Source organism: Prunus mume, linkage group LG4 (assembly GCF_029339155.1).
Source record: "Prunus mume cultivar Tortuosa linkage group LG4, ASM2933915v1, whole genome shotgun sequence".
Taxonomy (NCBI): domain Eukaryota; kingdom Viridiplantae; phylum Streptophyta; class Magnoliopsida; order Rosales; family Rosaceae; genus Prunus; species Prunus mume.
The window spans coordinates 23,935,468-23,962,949 of NC_142701.1; the positions used below are offsets into that span (position 1 = coordinate 23,935,468).

Below are 27,482 nucleotides of genomic sequence, written 5' to 3' on the forward strand. Positions count from 1 at the left end.
ATCATACATTAATCCCTGAAAACACCGATCTTGTTAGCAGCATATATACTAGTATTATTTTTTTTCTTTTTATGGAATTCTGTCAGCTTTAATGACAATATTTAAAAAGACTAGAAAAATCATAGATACATCAATTGGACCAATCATGCAGTGAAACAACATAGAGCCTCAAACATGGAACAATTTGCAAACAACCCACTAGTTCGAGTGTTATCCCTAATTTCCCATTTGGCTTCCAAGTTGCTGCATATTAAAAACAGGAATTTTTTTCTTTTTCTTTTCTTTGGGTGCATAAGGTAGGAAGTATGCCATGCAAGACGTCAGAGCCCAACATGGAGAAAGAAACAAAGAAGGATGGGCCCACGGCTCTAAACCACGGCGTAGTACTAGAAGCCCACAGAGAAAATATATATAAAAAGAGACAAAAACGCAAGACACAATAGATGGATGCAAACTATTCGATTGGCTCACAACAAACAGTTTTTCACTCTCACACACCACGCCTCGACGCGGCCTTCGTCACCTCGCTCCTCAGAAAGCCAAAGCCAGCCATCACCCATTCGCAGATTGCAAAATTGCAATGGAGGTATATATATAATCTAACACGTAAAGTACGTATGAAAAACTGTTATTCAACTTTTGTTTTCTTTTTAATTTCCCAGATAGCTAATTGCAATTATATATATATATATATATATATATATGTATATAATTTCTAGATATCTAACTGGTGCAAAATTTGGTTTGGCTTCTTTGTTTTTCGTAAAATAATAATTACTAATTTAATGTAACCATGAAAATTACTAGTATTTTTTTATTAATGTTTTCTTGTCCAGGATGCGTCCAACCTAACCGATAGAATCAGTGAATTGCCACATGACATTCTTGGTGGTAGCATATTATCTTTGTTGCCTGTGAAGGAAGCTGCAGCTACTAGTATTCTTTCTAAGCGATGGCGTTATGAATGGTGCTTTACTACAAATCTCTATTTTGATAGTGATGATACTTTGAACGACTTCCGTGCCCTCAAACGGGAATTTAAAAATCAAAAAAGTTGTAGATACGTCAATTGGGTCGAGCATGTCATGTACTTGATAGAAAATGTTGTTGCACTCGAGAAACTTGTTATTGATCCTGTAAGGCGTTGGTGTCATCATCCGACCGGTTACAATCAGAAAATTAAAGACATCAAGGAGGAAGAAGAGGCGAGGGATCATGCTATGCACCAACTTCAACAGATGGTTCCGTCAACTGTACAATTTGTATGCCTCTAGTCAGGGCAGCTAGCTCAACACGGAACCTATACTTTTTCATTTCCCTATTCTAATTATGCGTTTGGGGTAAATACTTTTGGAGTTTTTGGTTTATTTATAATTGTTATACCTTTTGAATATTAATTCTACTTGTAAATGCTTGATAGGAGAAGCACATCAGGATGGTTGTGCATACATTTACCTATTTGAGTCTCATTGAAACGTGAAAGCCTCTTATGCTTCTGTGGATAATAAAAGTAATGGAAACTATCTTCAGCTAAAATATACAGGGTCACCTCAACATAATATCTAAAGAGAGAACAAACAAATCATAGTCCAGGCATGCAAAAAATCCAGCGATGTGTTGGTGCCACCTTTGACCTCTATCGGGAATTATCGTCCGTGTGAAGTTCCACCACTTGGGAAATACACTTACAGAGCCTTATTATCCTCATATGTCCAGATTCAAGGCTCTCAGCTGCAGCTCTTATTTCAGCTAAAAGTGGCTGTGGAAGCACCACTTCTGCTGCAGATACGGAAGGCTGTATCTGATGCAGAAGGATCTCTGAAGGATAAATCCCACTGTCCAGACACCAACAAACATGTCACTATGTATTCGAAACAATGTAACACATATATCAACATATAAAGCACATCGAGGTACGAATGGCATAGAGAATGTTGACAGACTCAACCCCAGCAAGCTGTTTTTTCAACCGACAATAAACAAGGCACAAAGCAACAACAAACATTTGTATACAATCATAAGTAGTTTCACATTGGTTTCTACAGAAGCAGAGAGTTCTCCATCACATTGAGGGCCTAGGAAGCAGACACATATACATGATGATACCAACAAGTCGCCATGTAAAAAACTTAACAAAAACCAGCAGAGAATAGTGTTGTATAGAATTTGAATGTCATTGTTGGACCAAGTAAAAATGTATACAGGTGACAAACAAAAGATATATGGGCCCAAAAACTAAAAGGCCAATAGAAATTTGCAGCAGCGACATGCATTGCTTATTATACGAACCATTCACCAAGTAAGATATCAAGACAATTAAAATGGCATAAATTGCCAAATTAAATAAGCAACAAAGATAATTAATGAAGTTGGACAGGACTGTACCTATTCAAACATGTCATGTCAAGAGTCAGTGTCACCTTTCTACCGCTCTTACAGTTAAGGAAACAAAGCTGCATATCAAGCTGCTCAGCTACAAAACAAGAATATATACTAAAATTTAAGTATTTAAGGTGGGTTAAAACTAATTCAGTGAATGATGAGGAAAGTTCAGATAAATAAATTGATTATCATTCATAATGAGAACATATTTGTTACCGGATGGAGTTTGAAAACTTGTCTGGATCAAATTATAAATCTCAGATCGTGCCAGGTCCACTTCCTCAACCACATCTAGCAAATTACATAGCAATGAACGGGTTACCTGCATTACAGAATAGAGTGAAGTAAAGAGCAGCCTAGAATGTGGAGTTAGACACATATTATCCAATTTGACAGCCATACATAGTCCACAAACTATCGGAACAAAAATGCAGCATAACAATCTCCTATAAATTAATGCACCCAAAATTCCATTCACTAAATGGCAACATACTTGTGTTTCTTGTGCCAAATATCTCGAATCAACACTTTTCTTGGTGGCCTCAGAATTTAGTACAAAAGCAAATGCAACTTGAGCATCCATGTTTGGGAAGTTCTGATGTACAAAAGAAAAGAAAAATTAAACCCTTAAGAAAAGAAAGAAAAAAGAAGAAGAGAGAACTTGTTGACTTCATTACCTTTCTGATTTTTACATCATTCAATTTGTTTGAGAGGACTATGTTTGATGCTGGACCCATTGTACCCATAAACCTATTTACAGATGAAAACACACGTAATACTTGAATTTGGTAATAAATAAATAAAAAGTAACTTAGCCTCAAGAATGAATATAATAGAATAAAGAAAAGAAAACCAAGAAAAAGGAACAAAGAAAAGACCTTTGGTTGATGTAACCATGATAGCTGAGATGAATGTTGTAATGGCCATTCTTAACCTCAAAATGATCAACATTCCATAGCTGTTGAAATGACAGGTGTCTCTTAGTGAGATAAGACATTTATTTTGGTCTCAAGAAAATCCTAGCATGAATAAAAAATACCTGCAAATCCTGATGTATAAACCTGCAACACGTTCTTGTCTCGAGATGATGATTAACTAAAGCAATAGTATCGGCACAACTTGGTTCTCCTTTCAACTTGATATGGGTGTGAAAGAAATTGATTAAGCTTTTTATTTGTCTATCTAAAGCTTTAATTTCCCGCCTCATTGTGCTCACATTATTACAGGAGCCCTGACAAATGAAAGATATATACAAACAAAAATTCATAACTTGAAATAACTAGGTTATCTTCACATAATTTTTTTATGGCATCTATAAGCTGAACTCGTTGTTTGACAAAAACAAAGGAAGGAGAGCATCCACAGCCTATTATATTATCATTCTCTTAGGCTGTATTCATCTTATTTAATTTTCTGGAACTATTTATAGCAGAAACATGTTACTTTCTTCAAATTCCACTCATAGTTTTATTTACTGCATCTTTCGTAAAATTTGTTTATGCATCTTAGTGAATATGCTCTGTTTGGTTCACAAGAAAACTTAAAACAACAGTACTTGTAACACCGTTGATTTATTCCCAATAAAGTAGGATCTGTATACAAATTACTAAAATCAAATTTCTACTACAGAAAAACAATATTATGAGTGATAGTTAAAAATACTTAAAAAATTCATTTACTCTCGTCTTCTCACAATGTTCAGGACAATTTGTTTAGGATTCTGTCATTTTGTGTGCCCTATGTCCTTGCTTCAAAGCTTCAAATTCCCCAACATGGGAAGCAAACTTGCTTTTATTCTTAGTTATAATAAGATCCCTAGCTTTTATTCTTAGTTATAATCTTTGCAACAGTTTTCTCAATGTATTTAATATCCCTCTTGTTAAAAAATTCATGAAGACAAAAAATTTCCAGAGCAAAGGAAACAGAAAAGAGATCCAGAATCTCAAAATTGATGGTTACCTCTTGTTCACCCTCAGAACTAACTAAAGAGGATTGACGATGACTACCATCAACATGAGTCTCCTGTTTACCAGGTTTAGACTGACACTGGGTGTAACTCAACTTCAGCATTTGACACTTCTGAACTGCAGAGCTTAAGAGCTGCACTCTACTCTGCAGGAAAGTATGAGGCCATGTGACAAGCTGTATGCATATGTAGATATGAAAAACATTACAGAACCAACTTAATTTGTTTTGTTAACCTGTAACTTATCGCGCTTCACATGCATTAACTGCAACTTTGCCTTTTCATACACTAATTTAGAAAGCAGTAATCTTGCTTCAGCTGCCCTGCAAAGGTTAATGTCAATGCTTATTAAGCTAGACAATATCCCAGGACAGGTGAAAACCCAAACTACGTAGTCAAAACATTCCTGGATAAACGACACCACCTTTTATGTCCAACACTGATGTAGTCGACCTTCTGTACACAGATATAAAATATCAGTGTTAGCAGAAAGGGAAAAGGTAGAAGTTATATTAGCTTTATAGGATGCAGTGTTCCAAGTATAATATCTAAATATGTTCATGGCAGAACCTCATTTATCATTTAGTTCAGCAAACCTGAGACTGGACTTTAGAACAAAGTGCCTCATATTTGTTAGCCTTCAGTAGCTGAACCAACATATCTTCAAGCACACCAATCTACATGATAATGATAAAACAATAATGAGACTACAAGAAAACATAGGGAAAATTGAGCATGCGATGGCTAACTCTATCACCTAGTTTAAATCTTGCTTGGAAGGATGTAATGTATAAAAAAAGAAGGCACATACTGCTCTTAAACTTAGTTTGCTTGTCAATGGAGAAAGAAGTTGCTCTGTATCTCCGGAGAATTTTACTAAAATCTGCAAGATAAACTCTGAAGTCAAAAATATAAAATGAAAATAAATGGTTTTATATTATCTCTACCAGAAAACCTGGCTATTCAAGCAGACTAGCGCAAATCAGGAAATAGTACACACACATCAGTCCAGCACTTCCATGTTGTATCTGCCCCAAACTTCTCTCTGTCATTGTGATCTATATTTGACTGACCCAACATGAACTCTGGATCATAGTTCTCACTTCTGTGAACTTTCGGACTCTGGATTCTGGGGTTCTTATATATAGAGTCTCCATCATCAAGAATTATTCCTAGGTTTTTTCGTTTCCGTCCAACAGAATTCTCTGCATCTTGTTCAGAAAATGGACTTTGCGAAATATGTACTCCCCTATAACAATCATCATGGCCATTTGAATTTGAGCCATGAGATACTAGGTCTTTCCCAACAAAGCATTGCATATTCTCAATGTCTACCGCATAAGATGAAACCAGCCTGAGGGGGCTCTGTGTTGGCTCTTTTCTTGAGGGACTCCAAGTTGGCTCTTTTCTTGAGGGACTCCAGGTTGGCTCTTTTCTTGAGGGACTCTGAGATGGCTCTTTTCTTGAGGGACTTCGAGTTGGCTCTTTCATGGCAGGACTACCAATTGGCTCTCTTGCAATGGAACTTCGAATTGCCTCTCTCAAGATGGGACTTTGAATTGGCTCTTTCACGAAGGGACTACGAATTGGTTCTCTTCTAGGACTCTGAGTAAGCTCTTTCCTGGAAGGACTCTGAGTTGGTTCTTGCCTGCAGAGACTCTGACTTGGCTCTTTCATGGAGGCCCTCTGAATTGCCTTTCTCCAGGAAGGACTTCGAATTGGATTTTCCCGGGGTGGACTCTGAGTTGTCCCCTTCATGGAGGAGTTCTGGGCTGACTCTTTACTCGAAGGGCTCTACATTAACCATTTGCCAAACAAAATGTCAAATTTCTAAAGACCAACAGAACAACTAATAATGATATTTTTATATAGAACAGCCTAGTATTAACTGCAGCTAACTGATGCATGGGAAACTGTAACAAAGCAATTGTCAAATTTGAGTGAAACTTAGCCCACCGCCCAGCCTACTGGGATTGGAATTAGCATGGAATGCTTCACATGACCAGTCCATGCACAATCCCAAGCAAAGCTGGGTAGTATAAAATGTAGGCGCAATGCCCATGTCTGTTAAGAAGTGAGAAAATATACAGAGACTGACCTGAAGGGATGGTTGACTAATACTTCTGCAAACATATGGTTTAAAATGTGGTGTTTCAGGTCCAGCTTGAAATTTTTTATCTGGGCTTTTGAGAATGACTGCACCCCTTGAAGGGGATTGGAATTTCTTTTCAGATTCAATTTGCAGATGGGGAACATTATCTTCTCGCTCATCTGCCAATAGGGAATCAGTTTCAGAAGAAACCAATGTTCCATCTGTGGAATTTTCTGACATCAAGAGATGCTGTATCCTTTCACTTCCTGATGATGACAGCTGAGAGTGTGAAGCCACTGCTTTTCTTGGTTTACAAAATGTATCCTTCGAAAGAGTGTCTGTAAGCATGTTATGCAGAGACTCTTCATCTTTAGCAAGGTCTGTGGTCTCTTTACCCTGCCCCAACTTACTGATATCTACTGGGTTCTCATTTCCATTGCTATCTATGTTAAACAAAAATTTATGTCCACTGTTCAGATCAGGTATAGCTAATTCCTTCTCTAAACAAGTAGTAGGAGAATTGGAAAATTTGCACTCGAGATCTTCGCTAACATCAGCCAGAACAGGTTTTTTTAAGGGAGAATTCACGGATGAGTAACTCAATAATCTACATTTTAATTTGGCAATTCCCTCTTTGAGACTAGAAGCACAGGGAGAAGGCTCAGGAATCGTGAACCTGGAAATGTTTTTCTGAATTGATGAAACCCACTCATCATGTTTTGTGTGTTCCTTATTTAGTAGAGAACCTGGTTGTTTTGAGGAAGGAGTCACCATCCCTGAATCTGCTAAATTAGGAGTACTCAAAACCGATTGTTGCCGTCTACCAGATAACAAGAACATGGACCCCTCAATTGGTGATCCATATTGTTGTTCAGAATGCTGATCACTATTAAACTTGTATATGTTCACATTAGAAGAATGTTCCTGTACCGAGGGTTGACTTGACTGTTGATAAGCAGGTTCATTCTGGGCAAACACACCAAACTGATGTGCTTTGCTATTGGTATTTAGTAGGGCATTGCCATTAACAGCAGCTAACTCCAATTTTTCCATACCCTTTGGAAATGCATCTTCAGAAGATTCCTTATTCACCTGCAAAAATAAATAAATCTGTGCTTCAGTTCACCCTTAAAACACTCACGATTATTTAATTTTAGCACTTCGGTACTGTTAATAAACAGGTAAGATAATAGAAGAATATTATACTAGAATGCAAGCGAAAAAATTGCCTTATTATGCAACTAAACAGTCGGTAGGAATAGGAACAGTCATGAATTTTCAAGCATGATAACTCTAAGCTGATGCTATTAATAACATACCAAAACATATAGAAAACATATCAAAACATTCATTTAACACAACAAATGGATGAGACAGCACCAAAGTGGCAACAGTACTATCAAAATCTTAATTAAAACAGACATTCTTACTTTGCTTAACTGATTTGGGATCTGGACTTGGCCATCAACGGAGTCACCAACAGATGGATAATGACTTCTTTTAGATGAGATGTCACCATCATTTCCCATATTCAACTTGATACGAGAAACAGAATCTGCCTCAGCGGGCATATCATGAGTGCCAAAATTGCCCAGTTCGGTAATTCTACCATTTCTTGGATCCATGTGGCCAATCCCATTTTCTTCTAACGCAGAAACCTCAACCCCCTTTGATGGCATTGAACTGGCAAGGGCACTAACAGAGTCAGCATGCAGATCCTTGCTGCCTTCTGCCAAAATTGCATCTAGTGTGGGAGACAGTCTTCCATAATCATACTTATGAGGGTTTTCTTCTATAATACTCATGTCATTCGAATCTTCACCACTTCTGACCTTATCAACAGACGCTAAAGACTGAGGACTAAGCATCTTTGGTTTTGTTAGGGACATGAGGCTTCCAGAATCAGTTGGGTTGGTATTATGGGTTGGCGTCTTCTCTTCAAAGGCAAGGCGAACTGCAGTTGGGGTCTTGAGATCTCCTCCAGTGTCTGACCTTGCAAGGCTACGGTAATGCATTGAAAATGCTGTAGTATCCAATGTAGCTTCATGAATGTCATCCGAGGCTGCGGAATCAGATAACCGTCCTGGTCTAATGAAATTGGCTGAAACAGGGCCAAAGAAATTGTCTTCTGCAAAAAGAAATCAGAAAAAGCGCTAAATTTTTTTTGGCGCAGACACGTGAAATTAACACATTCAACAAGCTCAACTAGACGGTTAACAAACTGAATCACAGGAATCCTATTAGATGTGTAATGCAACAATTACATAAGCCATGAAGAATTAGCATCCTCTCGAGAACTTTCCTTTCTTTGATATGTGTACAATTTATTTTCCCAATACCAAACAATAAGCTAAAATAATTAATTAATAGAAAAATACCAAGTAATCTATAGCTTACCGTCATTGGAGGTAGCAGAGCCTGGAACACTACTCCCAGGTGAGGGCGACCCAATTGGCCTAAAAAATGACTTCCTCCCATCGTCGTCTTCATCATCGTCATCGGAGTCCTTGAAATCGTCGCTGTCACAGCCCAGGTCCCTAAAAAACCCTACGACCTCGTTCTCGGGACCAGCAGACTCGTTTTGACAGCTGGCTTGGGGCTTAGGGTCGGGAGGGGTGTCGTAATCCTCGTCGCGGTTGAAGATGTGAACGGAGGTGATCTCGGTGTCGGCGAAGCTCACGCGCCGAGAGCGCTTCTGCTTGATTCTGAGGGCTATGGTCTCGGCTTCGGTCTCGGAGTTGCAGGGCGGATCCTCGGGGACATTGGAGGCCATCGGAAATGGAGGAATCGAAGAGAGATTGATTGAACAAATTAGGGTTTGCAGGGTTTGCAGTTTAGATTTGAGTACGGAGCACTGCTGTATGCGTCAGTCATTGTGGTGAGTGTGGAGCGGGAGAGAGAGAGTGGAGGGAAATTATTTTGATGGTTTAAAAATGTTTATTTATGACTGGTTGTTTCTTTTGAATCTTCGTTTTTTAGCGAGTTTGAATTTCGTCTCATTTTGTGACCGGTCGTTTTTTTTTTTTTTTTTTCAATTTTCTTTTTTTTAAGGAGTTGGTCCATATAATTTGTCACTTTTATTATTTTGGTCCCTGTTGTTTCAATTTGATCAATTTTGTCCACATAGTTTTTAATTTCTTGCAATTGAAGGACAATCGTCAATTTTTGTCAAATGTCTCTAATTTCCGTTACTTTTTGGTTACGTGCCCCTCACATGGAGGGTCAATTCCATCGAATCATGCCATGTTTAGGGATATGCCAAGCTGGCTCTCCTACGTTCTTAATTAAAATCGATTTTGGGGATTTTCTGTGGTTAGGGTTCTTGAAAAAATTTGATTTCTGGGTTTTGATTTGACTCAATAGAGGGAGGGTTCAAATTGAGGGCAATGAGAGGGTGAGAAATTCTTCATTCGATGGCAAATATGCTTACTATTAACCACTAGCCATTTGGCACACACTCAAGCATGTGCCAATTGGTTTTCTTTTTTCTATTTTATTTTATTTGTAGAATTAAGAAAAGATAATATGGGTAGTTATGTTCCATAAAAGTAGGACCTATTATCTGATTTTGTTTTAATTTTAATTTTATAATTAAAAAATGTGAATTTACCATATTATCCTCATTTAATTAATAATTTTAATTCTTAATGTTTGAATTAACCAATAACATTTTCTGGTATTTTGAATATTCACCATTCTCTACCTTTTGCTTTATATATATATAGATTTCTTCATTTGGGTCCGCACAAGCACTTCTTGATATACATGGTAGTTCTATGCATTATGTCTCACATGTGAGAAAATTAAAACAGTTTGACAACAACAAAAAACATTAAAACCGATGCTGCTAGTCTTCTTGCAGATGAGCTTCCTGGATTTGAAGAAGCATGGTGGTAATGTGAAAGGGCACTTACCTGGCTGGAGATGTGAATTTGATATGCATGGTGATGGTAATGCTGGCAAGCACTACTTGATTCTTTCCGGCACAACCACTTCTTCAACTTCTGCATGAAGAATTTCTCATCCTCTCTTTGCCCTCAATTTGCACCCTTTGAACGGAATCAGAAATCTTTTTTTTTAAATTTTTTTTATTTCAAGAACCCTAACCACAGGAAATCCCCAAAATCGATTTTAATTTTGAATGAAAGGAGAGCCACCTTGGAATACCCCTAAACATGGCATGATTATTATACTAAATTGCCCCTCCACGTGAACATATATATAATTTCAATTATGTTGAACATATTTTCATTTGATAGTATGTGTGTTTTTGGGTGCATTTTACATGTATTTATTTTATGTTAATTTTTCCTCGTGCCATTTAATAAATTATGTGCTTAAGTTGCCAAACAAGGGAATTGTCAATTTCTTCTCTTAAATATTATATGGACTAATCAAATTTGAAGTCAAATTGGCTTCTACTTGGACCAACCTCCAATTATTAAGTGTGGGGCTAGTGCACTTATAATAGACTTCACTTTTTCTTCTTTCTACCAATGTGGGACAAAAGTTTGTAAACTTCATTCAAACTTCAACAGTTCCTTAAACATATGCTTTAAATATAAGGAGTTATCCAATCCAATACAATACTAGTCATCAAACGAGAACTAATTGCTAGTTTAAGCCTCAACTAAATATATAGTTCAATTGGACATTTTTTTTTCCACCATTCAAATTTTCTTGTCGACTTCTAAAATCAAATTAAAAGATTATTACGTTTTATAAATTACTCTTAGTATTACTTAATGAGTAAAGCCACGACAATCCTTTAAACTAGTCTATTAGTTGTATGAATGAAACAATCTTATTTTCCTTCATATAGAACCAACTTTATCTCAAGAAAGCCAAAAGATGCAAGAATCGGTTATTTTTGGCTATGCGTTTTAAGTATAGCCGGGCGGCTGTACTAAATTTTAATTTTAATTTTTAATTATAGCCGCTCGGCTATACTTTTTTTATTTTTAGTTTTAAGGATGGCAGCGCATTGATGCGTTTTAAATAGGCTATACTATTTTTTTAATTTTTTGTGGATATACTATTGTTTTAATAAATAGATTATCAAATTATTTTTCATAAAACAAGTAATAGGTACATTATTTAGAGAAAAAAATAGATATAAAATTTAGCCAAAAAATAGGTTCATTATACTAGGTAAATTGTTTTACTAGGTACATTTTAGAGAGAAAAAATAGACATTATTTGGAGAGAAAAATAGACTCATTTAAAAAAAAAATTGTTTTCATAAAACAAACAATAAAAAGATGATCAAATTATTTTTCATAAAACAAGTAATAGGTGCTTTATTTAGAGAAAAAAAAGGTCCATTATTTAGAGAAAAAATAGGTTTATATATATATAAGTTTTTTAAAAAAACAAAAAATAAATAGATTATCAAATTATTTTTCAACATAATTAGAATGTACACTATTATTCATAAAACTATAATAAAATAGATTACTAGTTGTATAATTCATAAAAGGAAAACAACAACAAAATTTATTAATTAAACCAAAACGTTAATTACCTATAGATTACTAATATGTCAATGTTGAATTTAATATTTAATTTTAAATAAGTTTCTAATATGTCAACGTGTGTCATTAGTTACACCACCCCATAACACATTAACTTAGGTAACTTGCTTAGTTGGATCCAGGCATTGGGTATTATTTGAAAAAATTGGGTATTTTAAATAGAAAAATAAAGGGAAGGATTATAGGTGATTTAAATTGAATTTTAAGGTCTAAGCTCAATTTTCGTTTCTTTTTTTTTTTTTTGGTTGCCAAGATCTGTCTTCTTCATTGAAGCAAGTCATTTTCTCCTCTGCAACTCTCCTTCCAATTCTCGTAGAAAAAGAATAAGTTGTCTTATTCTCTGAACCTTTATTTGGACTAAGGGAATATTTTTCACCTACTCAGACTTCTTGAGTTCGATACTTTTGGATCGAACCTGATAAAAAATGGAGTCGTTTTGGCAATTCAATAGCTTGGCTTCCAACTTTATAAACCATCGAACCAAAATTCGATTTGAACCAACTCATATTGTAATATGTAACAAGAGACCTGATGAGAGAAGGATTCTCATTTTAACGGGTTCCATGATGGGTGGGACAATCTCAAATTGAACTTTAGATCCGAGAATTTGTAGCCCAAAATCATATCCCCCATTGGATTTCATTGAACATGTAAAGGGAAGATTCTCACTATAGTTATCTTAAGTGGTGCAATAAGATATTTTCCAAGCATCTTATCTACTATCATGGCTTCAAGTTAAGAGAATATTATTACAGAGGGAGTTGCAGAAGGAACAGAGCTGCACAAGGAGATGGGTTATGAAGTCGTGGAGGAAGAGACTGAATAAGATTGTTGGGAAATAGACATGAAATCAAATTAAAGAAGAGAGATGATCGAAAAAAAATTAAGAATGAGAGAGAGAGAGAGAGAGACAGAGAGGAGTTTTAGAAGTTTGTATTTGTTGCTAAACCCTATACCCTAGAATACTATCCTAGTACAAATACAAAAAGTAAAGTAATTATTACAGCAGATGGCGAAGGAAAAAATCTTAAAACTTGTACAACAAACAAACCCTCGTGTTACTAGATCTACTATCTCTCCTAGAGAGGATGGGATGGATAGATTTCAAAGAAAGAAAGAAATTGCAAGTAAGTAATGAAATCTTCGACAGATTCTCTTTAATAATTGTGACTCCATATAAAAATAGGATATCACCATCCACACCCCATAAAAATAATTCAAATTTATAAATAAACTCAATCCTAGACATGTATTTATAAAAAAACCCAAGTACTATTTAAACATAGAAACACACCCAAAATCAACCATAAAGTCAACTTTTTGGGTGTGTTTATAAATGGGTTTTGAGTGTGTGTAATGATGGGTTTTGGGTGTGTTTATATGTTTAAATAGTGCTTGGGTTTTTTTATAATTTCAACCCCCATTTTGGGTGTTTTAGTGAAACTCCCTAAAAATAAGGGCTTGTTCAATATAGGTCCCTACAATTTTTATTTCTTAGACATATACCCGTCATTCTATAAATCTACGTGTAAAACCCAATTTCAAATTTAAATGACCAATGGGATATAAGAGGTCATAGTATTCCTATGTTTTTACATCATTGTCATCAGACTTCATATTTTATTTATAATTTATTCCAAGCATTTCATTAATTGTCACAATTGTAATTACAACCCCCTATTAATCATATCAATCACCCCATTTCTTTTGGTTGTCATTCCCTCTAAAATATCGCCCCCTAAAATTGCAAATAAAAAAATGTACATATGAAAAATATAAATATAAATATATATGTATAAAAATATAGGTGTATTATTTACTATACAAATTAACAAAAATAGGTCAGTTACTTTATAATTGAAATTTCCGTACATTTTTCATAAATTAAAAATAGGTACACAATAATTTATAGAAAATAGGTACGTTGTATAATTGAAATTTATGCACATTGTTTTATAAATTAAAAATAGGCACATTATTTAGAAGAAAAAAATAAGTTCATTATACTAGGTAATTGTTTTACTAGGTATACATTATTAGAGGAAAAAAAATAGGTACATTATTTAGAGAAAAAAATAGATACAAAATTTAGTGAAAAAATAGGTTCATTATACTAGGTAAGTTGTTTTACTAGGTACATTATTAGAGGAAAAAAAATAGGTACATTATTTGCAGAGAAAAAATAGCTTCATTAAAAAAACAATTGTTTTCATAAAACAAACAATAAAAAGATGATCAAATTATTTTTCATAACACAAGTACTAAGTGCTTTATTTAGAGAAAAAAATAGTTTCATTAAAAAAATGTTTTTAAAAAAAACAAAAAATAGATTATCAAATTATTTTTCAACATAATTAGAATGTACACTATTATTCATAAAACTATAATAAAAAAGAATACTAGTTGTATAATTCATAAAAGGAAAACAACATTAATTCTTAAATTTAATATTGAATTTAAATTACTAATATGTAAAAGGAAAATAACATTAATTCAAAAATAGATTACTAATACTTTAATGTGGAATTTAATATTTAATTTCAACTAAGTTTCTAAATTAATTCCTACATCCATTATAACTATTTGGAGATCTTTCCAAATTCAACTTGTGTCATTAGTTACACCATCCTATAACACATTAACTTATAAATAAGGGTAGTTTTGGAATCCAAAAAATACCATAAATCAAATTTTAAGTTATATTAGGTAACTTACTTAGTTGGATCCTAGTCATCGGGTATTATTTGAAAAAATTGGGTATTTTAAATAGAAAACTAATGGAAAGGGTTGTAGGTGGTTTAAAATAAATTTTATGGGTCTAAACTCAATTTACCATAAAAATATCCTCACCCATACCCACATCTCACAAAATTCGTTGAGTAAGGAAATTCATCATGAAACCAGTGCCAGTACGAATCATCTCAACTCTGAAAGCATGCCGCGGCAGCCACTTGAATGTCATGGGCGGCGGACTCACAAGATTAATGGCGTCTCCTCCTCCTCCTCCTACAGAGCTACCACTGCTAGAATCACTACCCCCCTCACCCTCAACAACAGCAACAAACCCCTGCATTAACAACCCCTGCCATGATCTGTGTTTCAACGTCTACCATTGGGACAACCCAGCCAAAGTAGAGGCCAACCACATGTATCTGAAGCAACTCCTCCCGGTTGCCTAGTCCCACAATCCCTTAACCACCCTCAAGCTCATCTGCAACCTCTTAGACAGGCGTTCAAGTTCAGTAACAGATGCCGAAGCCTTCTACAAGGTGGCGTTTTGGCTCCACCACAACCACCCCAAGACTCTCGCCTCCAACCTCTTGCCTATTGCCGCTTGGTTTGGATATGGTGGTGGTATGAGAGACCTTGTGCGGATTCTCCACCGGATTCTTGCAGGCCAAGACGAGGTCGATGAAGAGATGATGTTCGCCATGGCTGACAAGGTGGCTGTACAGAGGTATGAGACTGACCCGATTATCGCTTGTTACACGACCTCGTTTGAATCTTTTCGCCATTGCCTCAACTGTGATTTTCAACTTCTGAAGAAGGGGATGCAAATGGATGATAATATTAATGTTGATGATTATGATAATGATAAGTCCTCTTCTAATAAGTGCTTCGAGATCACTAATGCGGCCGATTGGCTCGACCATCGAGCCACTTTCCTGTTGGAGAGCGTTGCGAGGAAGGTTTTCCAGCATCGATACCCACAAAGAGATGTTAAGGAGGAGGATGAGGATGAGCATGTTGGTTATGCCTACAGACTCCGAGAACGGCTAATGAAGGAGGTTGTGGAGCCCTTGAGGAAGATGACTGCCTCGGACTATGACATTGCACTTAATAAACCTCCCAAGTGCAACAGGTGGGGTTATGATTGCAAGTTTGATGAAGACAACTACATGTCTCAGATATATTTGGAGGAATTGAAAGCTGCAGCTTCCAAGATTTAGAACCCTGCTGCTCTGCTTCCACATCAGATCATACGCTATGTGAACGATGAGGATCTCGAGCAAGTGGCTGAGCTTCAGTGGAATGCAATGCTATGGGACATGATCAAGAGCACAGGCACATGCAACGTTAAGAAGAAAAAGATGAATTTGAACAACAGCTTGGCTATTTGTGATGTATGCCCCTCAAGAATGAGTGGATTCCCTATTGATGTATCGTTGGGCTTGGGACTGTTAGTGTCTGAACTGAGTGAAGAGCCGGCATGGAAAGGAAAGGTGATCAACTTCAGCCGAAACCCTCAACTACATTGCATACCACAAGGCGATAGCCTCAAGGCCAAGTGCGACTTTTTGAGGAGGATGGACTGCCCAGACCCAGAGGGAGAGGTTGATATTCAAAAGGTGTTTGATTTGATTCTACAAGTTGCTGTGCATGGGAATTTGAAGCTAGAACAGATGATCAACAAGGTATTTATGATCACCACCTACCTAGACTGTGACAAGGCTTGGGCACATCCGTGGGAGAGTGAATATGAGGCAATACAAAGCAAGTTCAAGGACAAAGGGTACGGGGAAGTGGTACCACAGATAGAGTATTTAGATGTGATCGACTCCTACTACTACGAGAACCACAAGTTGGTCAAGTGGTTCTTAGACACTGATGGGGAAATCCTGGAAAGGGATCCCGAATAGACCATGGAAGTAGAAATCTCCCCCTAGCCTATCAATCTCTGGTTGTAGTGGACTGATCGACTCACTCACTCAAGCCAATGGCTAACCCTATCCAACTATGGATCATCATCATCTGTTTGTTTTAACTTTTTTGGGTCAAATGATAGCTAGCAAGGTTCATTCATTAAACTAGTAACCAATTTTACTTTAGTGCCTCAGAGAGAGAGAGAGAGAGAGAGAGAATTTAACAAGGAACAGGAACAGCTGATATTATACTTTTTGTAACAAAAAAAGTTTGATATTAACACTCAATGATATAGACATTTTATCAAACTCAAGATTGAGCTATACCCACAATTCCGTGCTATATCAGTTGTTACATGTCCACTAGCATTTGAACTAGCCTTGTTCATTCTTTACCGGAAATGTATTGCTTCCTATTAACTTCTACAATTAATAAACTTACAACTTCGCCAACACTTGCCAACTTATATTTGAAAAGCATATCTCTAACTACAGTAATCTTAAAAAACAAGAAAATATATATCAAGAAAGGAAATGTTTTGTAATCAAATTCTTCTACCTTAATACCATTTTCGGAAACCTTCACAACAGCCATGAAATTTAGTTCCCTTCGTATCATGTTTTAAAAAAAAATATGAACCAAAGGCTAAACTACAGAAGCGCCGCATAATGTAAAATTAGGGTTGATAACTTAATGATTGCCCCTATGTGAATAATCGAACTCAAAATTTCCAACAAACTGGCTGGAGCACATTTATGCATCGATGATCATATATTTCATAACTTGTGTAAACCAGTGAGGATGGAGAGATTTTCTCTTAGAACATGTGTGCTTTTGACATAACAAAGATGCATATGTAGACTGTAGTTAATGGAAATTCATCATCCAGTCATTTTTCGGTAAATGTTCGTGACTTACACCTAACAGTGATGGAAGAAATATGGCAGCAGCCAACCAGCACCTCTACTAATACTGATATTCCGTCCTGATTGCAATTACTAGTTGTTTGAGGTAAAAACTAGACAGTAGTAATTAGACCAACTTAAAGATGAGGAGGAGGATGATGAAGGTGAGGACCCTCGGTATGTGAGAGCATTCGGTAAGTACATAGGCATGCATACAGAAGACAAATGTACGTGGTTCACTCGAATAATGGGCTACGTCCACAGAGAAGTATGTTCTCATTATGATAAAGACTGGAAAATGCCGTTCGGCAAGTAGCCTTGGCGTCGAAATGAAGAGATATCTCATGGGAGGTGTCGTTCGACATGTGGCTTTGAGAAGAGGAGCCAGAGAAGTGTCACCCGTGGGGTGCCGTTCGGCAACGCAAGAGCTGGAAAATGTCGTTGGAGCTTTGGGAGCTGCCGTAAGCTTAGGAGTTGATGCCGTTAGTCAGGAGCTGCTGTAAGCTTTGGAAGCTGATGCCGAAAGCTTGGGAGCTGATGCCATTATTCTTCATGAGGTGCCAGCAGGTAGCCTTAGCATCGTAAGTGAAAAGTGTCGTTCGGCATGGCCTTGAGAAGAGGCTCCAGAGAAGTGTCACCCGTGGGGTGTCGCTCGGCAACACAAGAGCTGGAAGATGCCGTTGGAGCTTTGGGCCGAAGGCGACGCCGAATCATTGGGGGGATGTGAAGACATCGCACACGCCAAATGATGTAAGGGTGCCGAAGGCAGATCCGAATCATTGGAGGGATGTGAAGACATCGCATACTCTGAATGATGCAAAGGTGCCGAAGGCGATGCCGAATCATTGGGGATGTGAAGACATCGCACGCCGAATGACGTAAGGGTGCCGAAGGTAGATCTGAATCATTGGGGGATGTAAAGACATCGCGAGCCGAATGATGCAAAGGTGCAGACAACAAATGCCGAATAATTGGAAGGATGTGGAGACATCGCACGCACCGAATGATGGCGTTAGAAGGAGGGCAAACACCGAATCATTGGGGGATGTAAAGACATCGCACGCCGAATGACGCAAAGGATGCCGAGGGCAGATTGTAGGAAGTGCCGAGGGCAGCGCTCACAAGGGTACCGAGGGTATTGAATGTAAGAGTGCTAAGAGGCACTTGTTGTAGGGTGCCGAGGGCACTCGAGAAGGAGAACGACATAGCTTTTCGTGTCGCTTCCCACAGACGGAGCCAATCTGTTGGAGGTAAAAACTAGACAGTAGTAATTAGACCAACTTAAAGATGATGAGGAGGATGATGAAGGTGAGGACCCTCGGTATGTGAGAGCATTCGATAAGTACATAGGCATGCATACATAAGACAAATGTACGTGGTTCACCTGAATAATGGGTTACGTCCACAGAGAAGTATGTTCTCATTATGATAAAGACTGTATACATTGCACATAGGGTTAGACCCAATGAGAGAAGGAAGAATGCCGGAGGCTGATGGCCGAAGGCTGAGGGCCGAAGGCGGAGGATCTGGCTGAAGGCAAATGATCCGTGGGCTTGTAAATGGGCTTAGGAGTAAGCCCATGAGGCCCTTATAGGCCATATGGTGCCCTAGTAGCCTAACTCTCTTTTCTTGAAGGAGAGAAGTCTCCTTTTATAAGTGAGGGAGAGTCCCTTTTTTTTATGTTTTGTCGATGTGGGACTCTCCTTCCTTTGCTTGGATTGGCTTGGGAGTGCTTGGCCAAATATTGTACAAACACTAGTAGTTTTTAGTTTGCACTAAATGCTTTAAGATGCTTATCAGGCCTTCCCAATTGTGCAGTAATTCTTTGAATCCATATATAAGTGGCTTATCCATAATTGGATATCAAGTACTTGACTAGGCACCCCTCCATTGATCTTGACTAGCTTCATTGAATTCATAAATTCTTTGTTTGAATTAATTATTATATTGTTTTATTTGTAAGTATAGTATAGCAGCACAGCTACACTACTTTTCTTTTTCACGTATAGCGGTGCGCCTATGCGTTTTAAATATATTAGAAGATTGGCTATACTATTAAGGAAAACACCATTAATTCAAAAATAGATTACTAATACTTTAATGTGAAATTTAATATTTAATTTCAAATAAGTTTCTAAATTAATTCCTACATCCATTACAACTATTTGGAGATATTTCCAAATTCAACGGGGTCATTAGTTACACCCCTCATAACACATTAACTTATAAATAGGGGTAGTTTTGGAATCTGAAAAATACAATAAATCAGATTTTAAGTTATATTAGGTAACTTGCTTAGTTGGATCCTAGTCATCGGGTATTATTTGAAAAAATTGGGTATTTTAAATAGAAACTAAAGGAAAGGGTTGTAGGTGATTTTAAATGAATTGTATGGGTCTAAGCTCAATTTACTATTAAAAATTTACTCCTTGACTATTTTCTTCATATTAATAACTGGGCCACTATGTTGTGATTGTCACCATGCTTTTTCAATTTGCTATGTTAGTTTTGTTAACTTTTTTATATTTAAAGTTGTTTGAATGTTTAGTTTAGTTTTGCTTATTAAATGTAATTGGTCACAAATAAATGTTATCGTGTGAAGCGCAGGATGATGAACCACACAACGGGGACAAAATCATATGCCCAAGTGAGGAACCAATATGTAAGTGTCACAGTTTTTCTAGTTAATTAATGTGGAGCATGTTATCATATTGTAAGTCTGCTTATGTAAATTATCATAATGTTTTGATCGTATATAAATGATAAAAACATAAGATAGCTGGTATGTACTTTCAATTTTTTTACTTAATGGGCCATGAACAAGTGATTTTGTGGATGACTTAAGAAAAACTTCTTTTAGGTACTTGTCCTATGATTAAAATGATATTTGATATGTGAACTATGTCTAGTGGATTTTAGAAGGTGAATCACAAGGGGGTCTCCCCTGATAGATGCAAAATGTTTGAACTGTGCTACCTAAGAAAGAATGGAACACCTATGAATGAGACAGCTGCAAAAACTATGGTGAGGCTAAATTTGATTGTATTTTAGGATATGATGTCATGTGTTGCTTGTAATAAAGGCATCCATGTAGTAGAATACACAGTTAACATATATATATATATATATATATATATGAATTCAAAGATCATTGATATTAGGAATAAAAAGAAGCAAAACCAACTACCAGATGATGTAATAGCAGAGGAAATCAATATTGTATATTCTAAAGTGCTTGGAAGAGAGAAGTGTAATCGGGTGAGAGAATATGGCATAGGGGTGAGACCTGAGGGTGTGTTGGGTGTGCTAACAAAAAGAAAAGGTTTGAGAGAAGAGGGGAGAGTCACAACGGAAAGGTGAAACGTTTGGAGCAACTTTTAATGAAACAACGAGCCATCATGGAAAAGGTTTTAGCTAGTGCAAGCAATGTTTCTAACATTGATTCTGAATTGCTATTGGGACATGTTTCACTAACTAATTGCTTAAGCACTCCATAGGTAGCACTTGGTTCTAATAGATTGGAAGAAATTATGAATGCAACCTTATATTCACCTTACATGCCAAGTCAGACATTAATTGATCAAGATGATTATAAACCAGTACTAAGGGGGATAGAAGAGAAGGAGCATGCAAGGAATGTTGGCATGGTGTTCAGAGTTTGAAAAATATGATTAGAGTTTATGGTATCTAGACCATGCAATACCATTATGCTTTTTGTTAACACCATGCTTATCAACATATATGTGTTTTGGTGTTATGAATTTGATAATACGAAAATACATGTTAGTTTGGTATTTTGATCGTAACTGCTTCGTTAGTACTAGGGTATGCCATTTCCTTTTTGAAGACCAAGTTCAAGTGGGATGAAATTAGTTGTTTTGAAAGTAGATCCCAAATGATTGTATATTTAATTACCAGTGACTTAATATTTTGGGAGGTTTAATCCTTCATATGTGTAAATTGTAATGAAAATTATGAAATCAAAGCTAATATGTTTATGAAATGTTTACTCTACCGGAAGAAATTACAATGAAAGTCAATATCTTTATTTAATTGTTTATTGAATTATATTGAAATTATAATAAAGACCATATATCAATAAAAACAATATTTTTATTAATTAATTATTGAAAAATGAAAAGTAAGAAATATACAAATGAACATTGTAATTCTTTTTAATAAATCTAATACACAAACATAGTTTCAATTTGTTGAATTTGATGGGCCTCATTGTACTTAAATGCTATTGAGAATCCAAACACGTAATGATAAAAATACGCCAACTAGTGAAATAAGTAATAAAATATTATAAACTAAAGTTGATTTGATGGATGATGGGCCCCACTGTATCTTTAGATGTTGTTGAGAGTCAGTTTGTGTTTGTCACGAATGTTGTTAAAATGGTGAGAATAGGTTCTAGTTACAACTTCATATGTAGCGAAGCCCAAAATTGTAACTGCATCATTATTATTGCTTTTACTCACCAAAAAATGTGACTAATGATGCCAATAGTCACCATGTCACGCTTCGGACCCGGGGTCGGTGAAAACCCCGCGTCCGATGCGTAAGAAAATAAAAAGTAAAATAAAATAAAAAGAAAGTCGAAATAGGGTTTAAAATAAACTTCTCTTATAAAAATAGATCCAAAATCTTACAACTTTACAATAAATAAAGCTCTATCATTCTCATCTAATTCAGCCTTAATTGGTTTATTCCTTTTCTTGCTCACTAATTCATCTGAAAAATTAAACAGAGTGAGGGGTGAGCAACCACAGCTCAGTAAGGACATGAGACCTTACCATAGTAGATTGATATAACTAAATTAAGTGACATGCAATCACACAGCCAAATATCATCTTAATAATATTAATGCATGGATGAATGCTCTTCACCTACTCCCATTATTTCATATAACTGGACAGGAAGGCCTGCACGTCCCATACCATGCGTATACTACTTGGTCCCGAATGCCCATTTATATGAACTAACACCCATTTCAATCATCTCATAATTCCCCTTTTGTTAGTCATCTTGTCTAACTCCCTTTTGCCAGTCCCGAATCACCCAATAAAAATCATGTGCACTGTGGGATCCCTGAGACCTGGTACTTGCCAAGAGTTAGACTCAACTACACAAAAGATCCTTCCCATTACCCTCTTTTCCAACAACTTCGACCAATTACCATGACATGATATAATTATGCCAACAGTATTTAAATAGTTCACAATACGTAAATATCCTATACAAGAACATTATACAATATCACACATAATATAGAGCCCACAAAATTTAATTAGATCAATCCCCGTAAAGGCCCCCAAGAAACCCCTACCTTGATACCAAAGCTTTTACTAAAACTATAAGGTGTTTCCCAATTTTCCATCGCATTCACAAACTCAGTCTCCTACTCTTTTTCTTACTCTCTGTACCACTATTTCTTTCTCGTTTCCTTTGTTTGCACTACTTGTGCAACTTAATGTCCTATATATATACAAAGAACAAGTTGGCAAGAAGTGATTTCCTATTGGATGGTTTATTGGCAGTTGATACAAACTTACTGTCCAAGTAATAGTTATCAATGTAGTTGCAGATAAGGAAGAATGTTTTTGTGACTCTTCCAATCCCTCTAATACTATTCTTATCTTCTTGGTGAGTTGATAACCTTGATACTTAACAGGTTTTGTACTTTGACACGTATTAACAAGAACTATTTTAAAACATATACATATATATCATAGGATAAGCATATATGTAATACACATATTTATATATATATATATATATATATATATATATATATATACAGAGAGCTTCCATTGAGGGATCCCTGAAATAAGCTTATTTGAGGGACACCCCTTATAGGCCCCACTCCGGATTGTATTTCACTAATCCAAACCGTCTATTTTGTAGATACTCATTCAAAGATCATCTCTACAAAAAATCACTTGAATCCAATATCATTTGACCACTCAATTGAGTTATTGAAATTTTAGTACTTTCTTGAAACACCGTGTTCATTGATTTTGTAAGACACAATTGGATGTCGAAACGGTTTCCGATTTGTCTAATTTTTTGTAAGGATGATCTCTGAATGAAGACCTAAAAAATAGATTGTTTGGATCATTGGGAAAAAAATTGTAGGGTACCCTAAAGGGCGTCCCTTAAATAAAATTATTTAAGGGATCCTCAATAGAAATGATATATATATATATATATATATATATATATATAATAAGATGATATATATATAATAGAATAATATATGTAATAAGATATAAATATATAAGTATTATTATAATAATATAATAATTAATATAAAAGTATAACAATAATATTTACATATACGTACCAAGATAATTACACATACTAATATATATTTAACCAAGATAATTATATATTAAAAATACAGAGTTTCACACACCAATAAAAAGGTAACAATTGTTGATTTTTTTTGTAGTGGATATTAAATAAAGTTCCATACGATGTGGACTTTATCAAGAGTTGACTTTCAGCATTCAATTTAATTCTTATTTTGAGCCTTCATTTGTGAGATAATTTATATATGTATATTGGTTGAGGTTGAGATTGATTTATTATTTTCATTTATCTTGTTCTAGAACACCCACTTGATTTCTCTCCTTTTTTGCTGCCTCCATGAAAAAGTTGAACTTTCATACATATGGGTGAGAGTGACACATCACATGATTTGGTAATCAGTATTGTCTATCTTCTAAGTCACCGTTTAAAAATTCTTTCTCTAAAAAACTCAACCAAACTGAAATTTATTTACTCATCTAATTTTTATCAACTAAATAGACGAACATAGTGTTTTTATCAACTAAAACGTTTTTGATAATGTTTGAAAGATAAAAAAAACAAGCAAAAGACACGAATGGTTTAAGACTTCTGCTCTCTCTTAGAAAATATTTCAACTCTCTTTATGATGAGATTAGAGTTAGAGAACGTGTTTAACGAAAACTAGGTCTTAAGCTTATATAGGGCTAAGTCAAGTTATCTCTATTCATCACCAATGGTTGATTTGACTAACACTCTAAGCCTATCAAGCAACGGTTCACACAAAATGAAATAAATAGGATCCTTTTAATTGGCTTCAAAACTTTACTTATTTTACAAAGTTTTGGACCCCAACTCTTATAAAACTTGATATAACTTTAATATAGGAATATAACAAAATAACCTACTGCTACTGGCTATTTTGATTTGATTCCGATCCTATCCCTTCTGGTGGTTCAACAACCCCACCTGGCCACCTGTAGATAAAGACCATCATATTTTCACGTAGCCTTTTGCCACCACACGCACGGGTTGAGGAGGAGAGATCCTGCAGCCCACGGGTAATGATTCTCTCATCTTTCTGGGACCACATGGCTTGCACGTGCAATCACCACTTTATAGCACTTGATCTAGTGCCACCTTTTTGCTCCCTGCTAATTAAACTCTATTAATTAAGATAATAGTTCATTAGTTTTCTGGACGGTTTGCCTATTAAAAATATATATATATATATATTTGCAGCTTAATTATATAGTGAAAAATAATTGTTTTGAAGGTAAATAATTCTTCAGACCATTAAAAAAAAGAGTAAATAATTATCATCCTCATCGAACTTTACCTCATGAATTATTTTTTCAACCAATTTAGTACTTAAACTTATATAAATAGCCAATTTAAGATTTAGTGTCAAGTTTTTAAAACTCTATTCAATTTGCCGTTAATTGTAAGGACATATTTGTCATCGTACAAGGAAAAGTATAAAACTCAGAAAATGTAAAAACTGAAGAATAAAAAGGGCAATGATTTCACTTATTTTCATCCACTTACACTCCTTTTTAGTTATAAAAAGAGTGTAAGTGGATAAAATATGAGAAAAAGGAGTGGGGAAATCACCACTCATAAAAAAAATCCATGAAAGAAGTGAAGGTTGGGTGCGTCTGGGTACATAAAGAAATGAGAGAGAGAGAGAGAGAGAGAGAGTGGCTCATAGTCAGGGCAGAGTCAGAAATTCTATCAGGGAGAGTGAACTTTAAATAACTTTATAATTACAATAAACTTAATTTTTATAGAAAAATATATTTAAGAATTCATTATAAATGAAAATATAGTTTTTATAGGAAAATAATTTTCAATATCGCAAATTTAATATCTTAAGTAAGCATAAACTAAATTCTATCAACGTAAAGATAATGAAAGAGTAAACAAAGAAAATGAGAAAATCAAATAAAATGCATGGCACACACATGTAAATGACATATGAAGATATGATAATAAATATAGATCATATTCATATTCATTGTAGACGATTGACATTTACAAAAAGGGTTAATAAACAGATAAGTATACCTATAAAATAACTTGAATAACATACATAAATTTAAAGTTTTTAAAATGTTGAGAAGAGTCAAGTGACCCTGTGGGCTTTAACTGGCTCAGCCAATGGTTAGAGATAGAAGAAGAACTAATGATTGTGGTGGAGGTGTGGGCTTGAGGGTATAGCGTTCACCGTGAGCGTCGTCTAGAGGATTGCAGATCTAAGCTCTAAGATGTCAAATTAGATCTGCTGGTCTGATCTCATTCGTGTCGGTTTCTTAGATTCTCTTCCAAATGTCTTGGATTTGTGGGTCAGAGATTTCTTAGATTGAAATCCATGGCATAGATCTTACATACACAGAGATTAGAGTATCCGAAAAAGACATACTTGTGTTTTTGCTTTTATTTTGTTTCATTTGTATTTTAAAGATTAAAAAAAAATGTACTCACTTGCTCTATATGTGACATTTTGACGGAAAATTAGATGATGAAATTCAAAAAATTTAACGGTAAGAGTGAAATTAGTTATTTATAATGAGTTTTAGGACTAAATTAACTGAAAAATAATTCAAGAGTTAAGTTAGATTAGTGTCATAGTTCAAAGGATAAAACGGCTAAAAATCCTTCTTTCTTTTTTGACCCGAGAGGCTTTTGTTTGTAATTGAATTTTCCGTATACAAAAAAATATTGACCTAGTTGAAATTTGGTCAAGTGAGTGATGCTCATGGAGAAACGTAAAGAAGTCCATGCTTGTGAAAATTCAAGGAAGATTATTCTCATTAGCTTTATTTATGTGCTTGTCGAACATTAAAAGGCCAACTTATATAGTATGGTGCAGGGTCTCAAGTTTGAACAGAAGATGAGGCTGATGTTAACTGCTAACTAGGGTCGTGCGAGAGGGAGAGCTAAGAAGATCCATATTTATTAAAGATGAATACTAATTAGTCGTCAATATTTTAACTATCTTTCTTATCACGTGACAAACAAATATTATAAAAAAAAATAGATATTATCTCTCACAAATATTATAAAAACATAAGATAGCTGGTATGTACTTTCAATTTTTTTACTTAATGGGCCATGAACAAGTGATTTTGTGGATGACTTAAGAAAAACTTCTTTTAGGTACTTGTCCTATGATTAAAATGATATTTGATATGTGAACTATGTCTAGTGGATTTTAGAAGGTGAATCACAAGGGGGTCTCCCCTGATAGATGCAAAATGTTTGAACTGTGCTACCTAAGAAAGAATGGAACACCTATGAATGAGACAGCTGCAAAAACTATGGTGAGGCTGAATTTGATTGTATTTTAGGATATGATGTCATGTGTTGCTTGTAATAAAGGCATCCATGTAGTAGAATACACAGTTAACATATATATATATATATATATATATATGAATTCAAAGATCATTGATATTAGGAATAAAAAGAAGCAAAACCAACTACCAGATGACGTAACAGCACAGGAAATCAATATTGTATATTCTAAAGTGCTTGGAAGAGAGAAGTGTAATCGGATGAGAGAATATGGCATAGGGGTGAGACCTGAGGGTGTGTTGGGTGTGTGACAGAAAGAAAAGGTTTGAGAGAAGAGGGGAGAGTCACAACGGAAAGGTGAAACGTTT

At 35.5% G+C, this 27,482-nt stretch overlaps 2 protein-coding genes across 3 annotated transcripts; one reads left to right on the top strand and one right to left on the bottom strand.

The window, feature by feature from the left end:
• Nucleotides 1–1,469: 1,469 nt before the first annotated feature.
• LOC103329121 (uncharacterized) lies at nucleotides 1,470–9,389 on the bottom strand. Of its 2 annotated transcripts, XM_089050855.1 has the most exons (16): nucleotides 8,838–9,389; nucleotides 7,871–8,568; nucleotides 6,447–7,532; nucleotides 5,351–6,142; nucleotides 5,160–5,231; nucleotides 4,945–5,025; nucleotides 4,773–4,804; nucleotides 4,584–4,671; nucleotides 4,342–4,494; nucleotides 3,422–3,613; nucleotides 3,261–3,340; nucleotides 3,060–3,132; nucleotides 2,876–2,977; nucleotides 2,599–2,704; nucleotides 2,386–2,473; nucleotides 1,470–1,835 (listed from the first exon to the last, which is right to left on the bottom strand). In XM_089050855.1, exons 1-16 carry the CDS (start codon nucleotides 9,211–9,213, stop codon nucleotides 1,637–1,639), a joined length of 4,218 nt encoding a protein of 1,405 aa, XP_088906981.1. In that variant the 5' UTR covers nucleotides 9,214–9,389; the 3' UTR covers nucleotides 1,470–1,636. The 2 variants fall into 2 exon arrangements, with proteins under 2 accessions (XP_088906981.1, XP_088906982.1); XM_089050856.1 differs by lacking the exon at nucleotides 1,470–1,835 and having other exon boundaries at nucleotides 2,386–2,493.
• A 5,569-nt stretch (nucleotides 9,390–14,958) lies between these two features.
• LOC103329154 (uncharacterized) lies at nucleotides 14,959–16,614 on the top strand. Its single transcript, XM_089050517.1, has 3 exons — nucleotides 14,959–15,122; nucleotides 15,204–15,762; nucleotides 15,925–16,614. The coding sequence occupies exons 1-3, from the start codon at nucleotides 14,959–14,961 to the stop codon at nucleotides 16,612–16,614; spliced, it is 1,413 nt and encodes a 470-aa protein (XP_088906643.1).
• Nucleotides 16,615–27,482: the final 10,868 nt, after the last annotated feature.

What these genes read in the sequence shown, in the direction of transcription:
- LOC103329154 (XM_089050517.1), top strand. Translation starts at nt 14,959, where the DNA reads ATGGCGTCTCCTCCTCCTCCTCCTACAGAGCTACCACTGCTAGAATCA. An exon ending in AAAGTAGAGGCCAACCACAT is followed by an intron (nt 15,123 to 15,203) that starts GTATCTGAAGCA and finishes CCTCTTAGACAG; the next exon opens with GCGTTCAAGTTCAGTAACAG. An exon ending in GAGAACGGCTAATGAAGGAG is followed by an intron (nt 15,763 to 15,924) that starts GTTGTGGAGCCC and finishes TCCAAGATTTAG; the next exon opens with AACCCTGCTGCTCTGCTTCC.
- LOC103329121 (XM_089050855.1), bottom strand. Translation starts at nt 9,213, where the DNA reads ATGGCCTCCAATGTCCCCGAGGATCCGCCCTGCAACTCCGAGACCGAA. An exon ending in TCCCAAATCAGTTAAGCAAA is followed by an intron (nt 7,533 to 7,870) that starts GTAAGAATGTCT and finishes TTATTTTTGCAG; the next exon opens with GTGAATAAGGAATCTTCTGA. An exon ending in TGAAGCGCGATAAGTTACAG is followed by an intron (nt 4,495 to 4,583) that starts GTTAACAAAACA and finishes ACTTTCCTGCAG; the next exon opens with AGTAGAGTGCAGCTCTTAAG.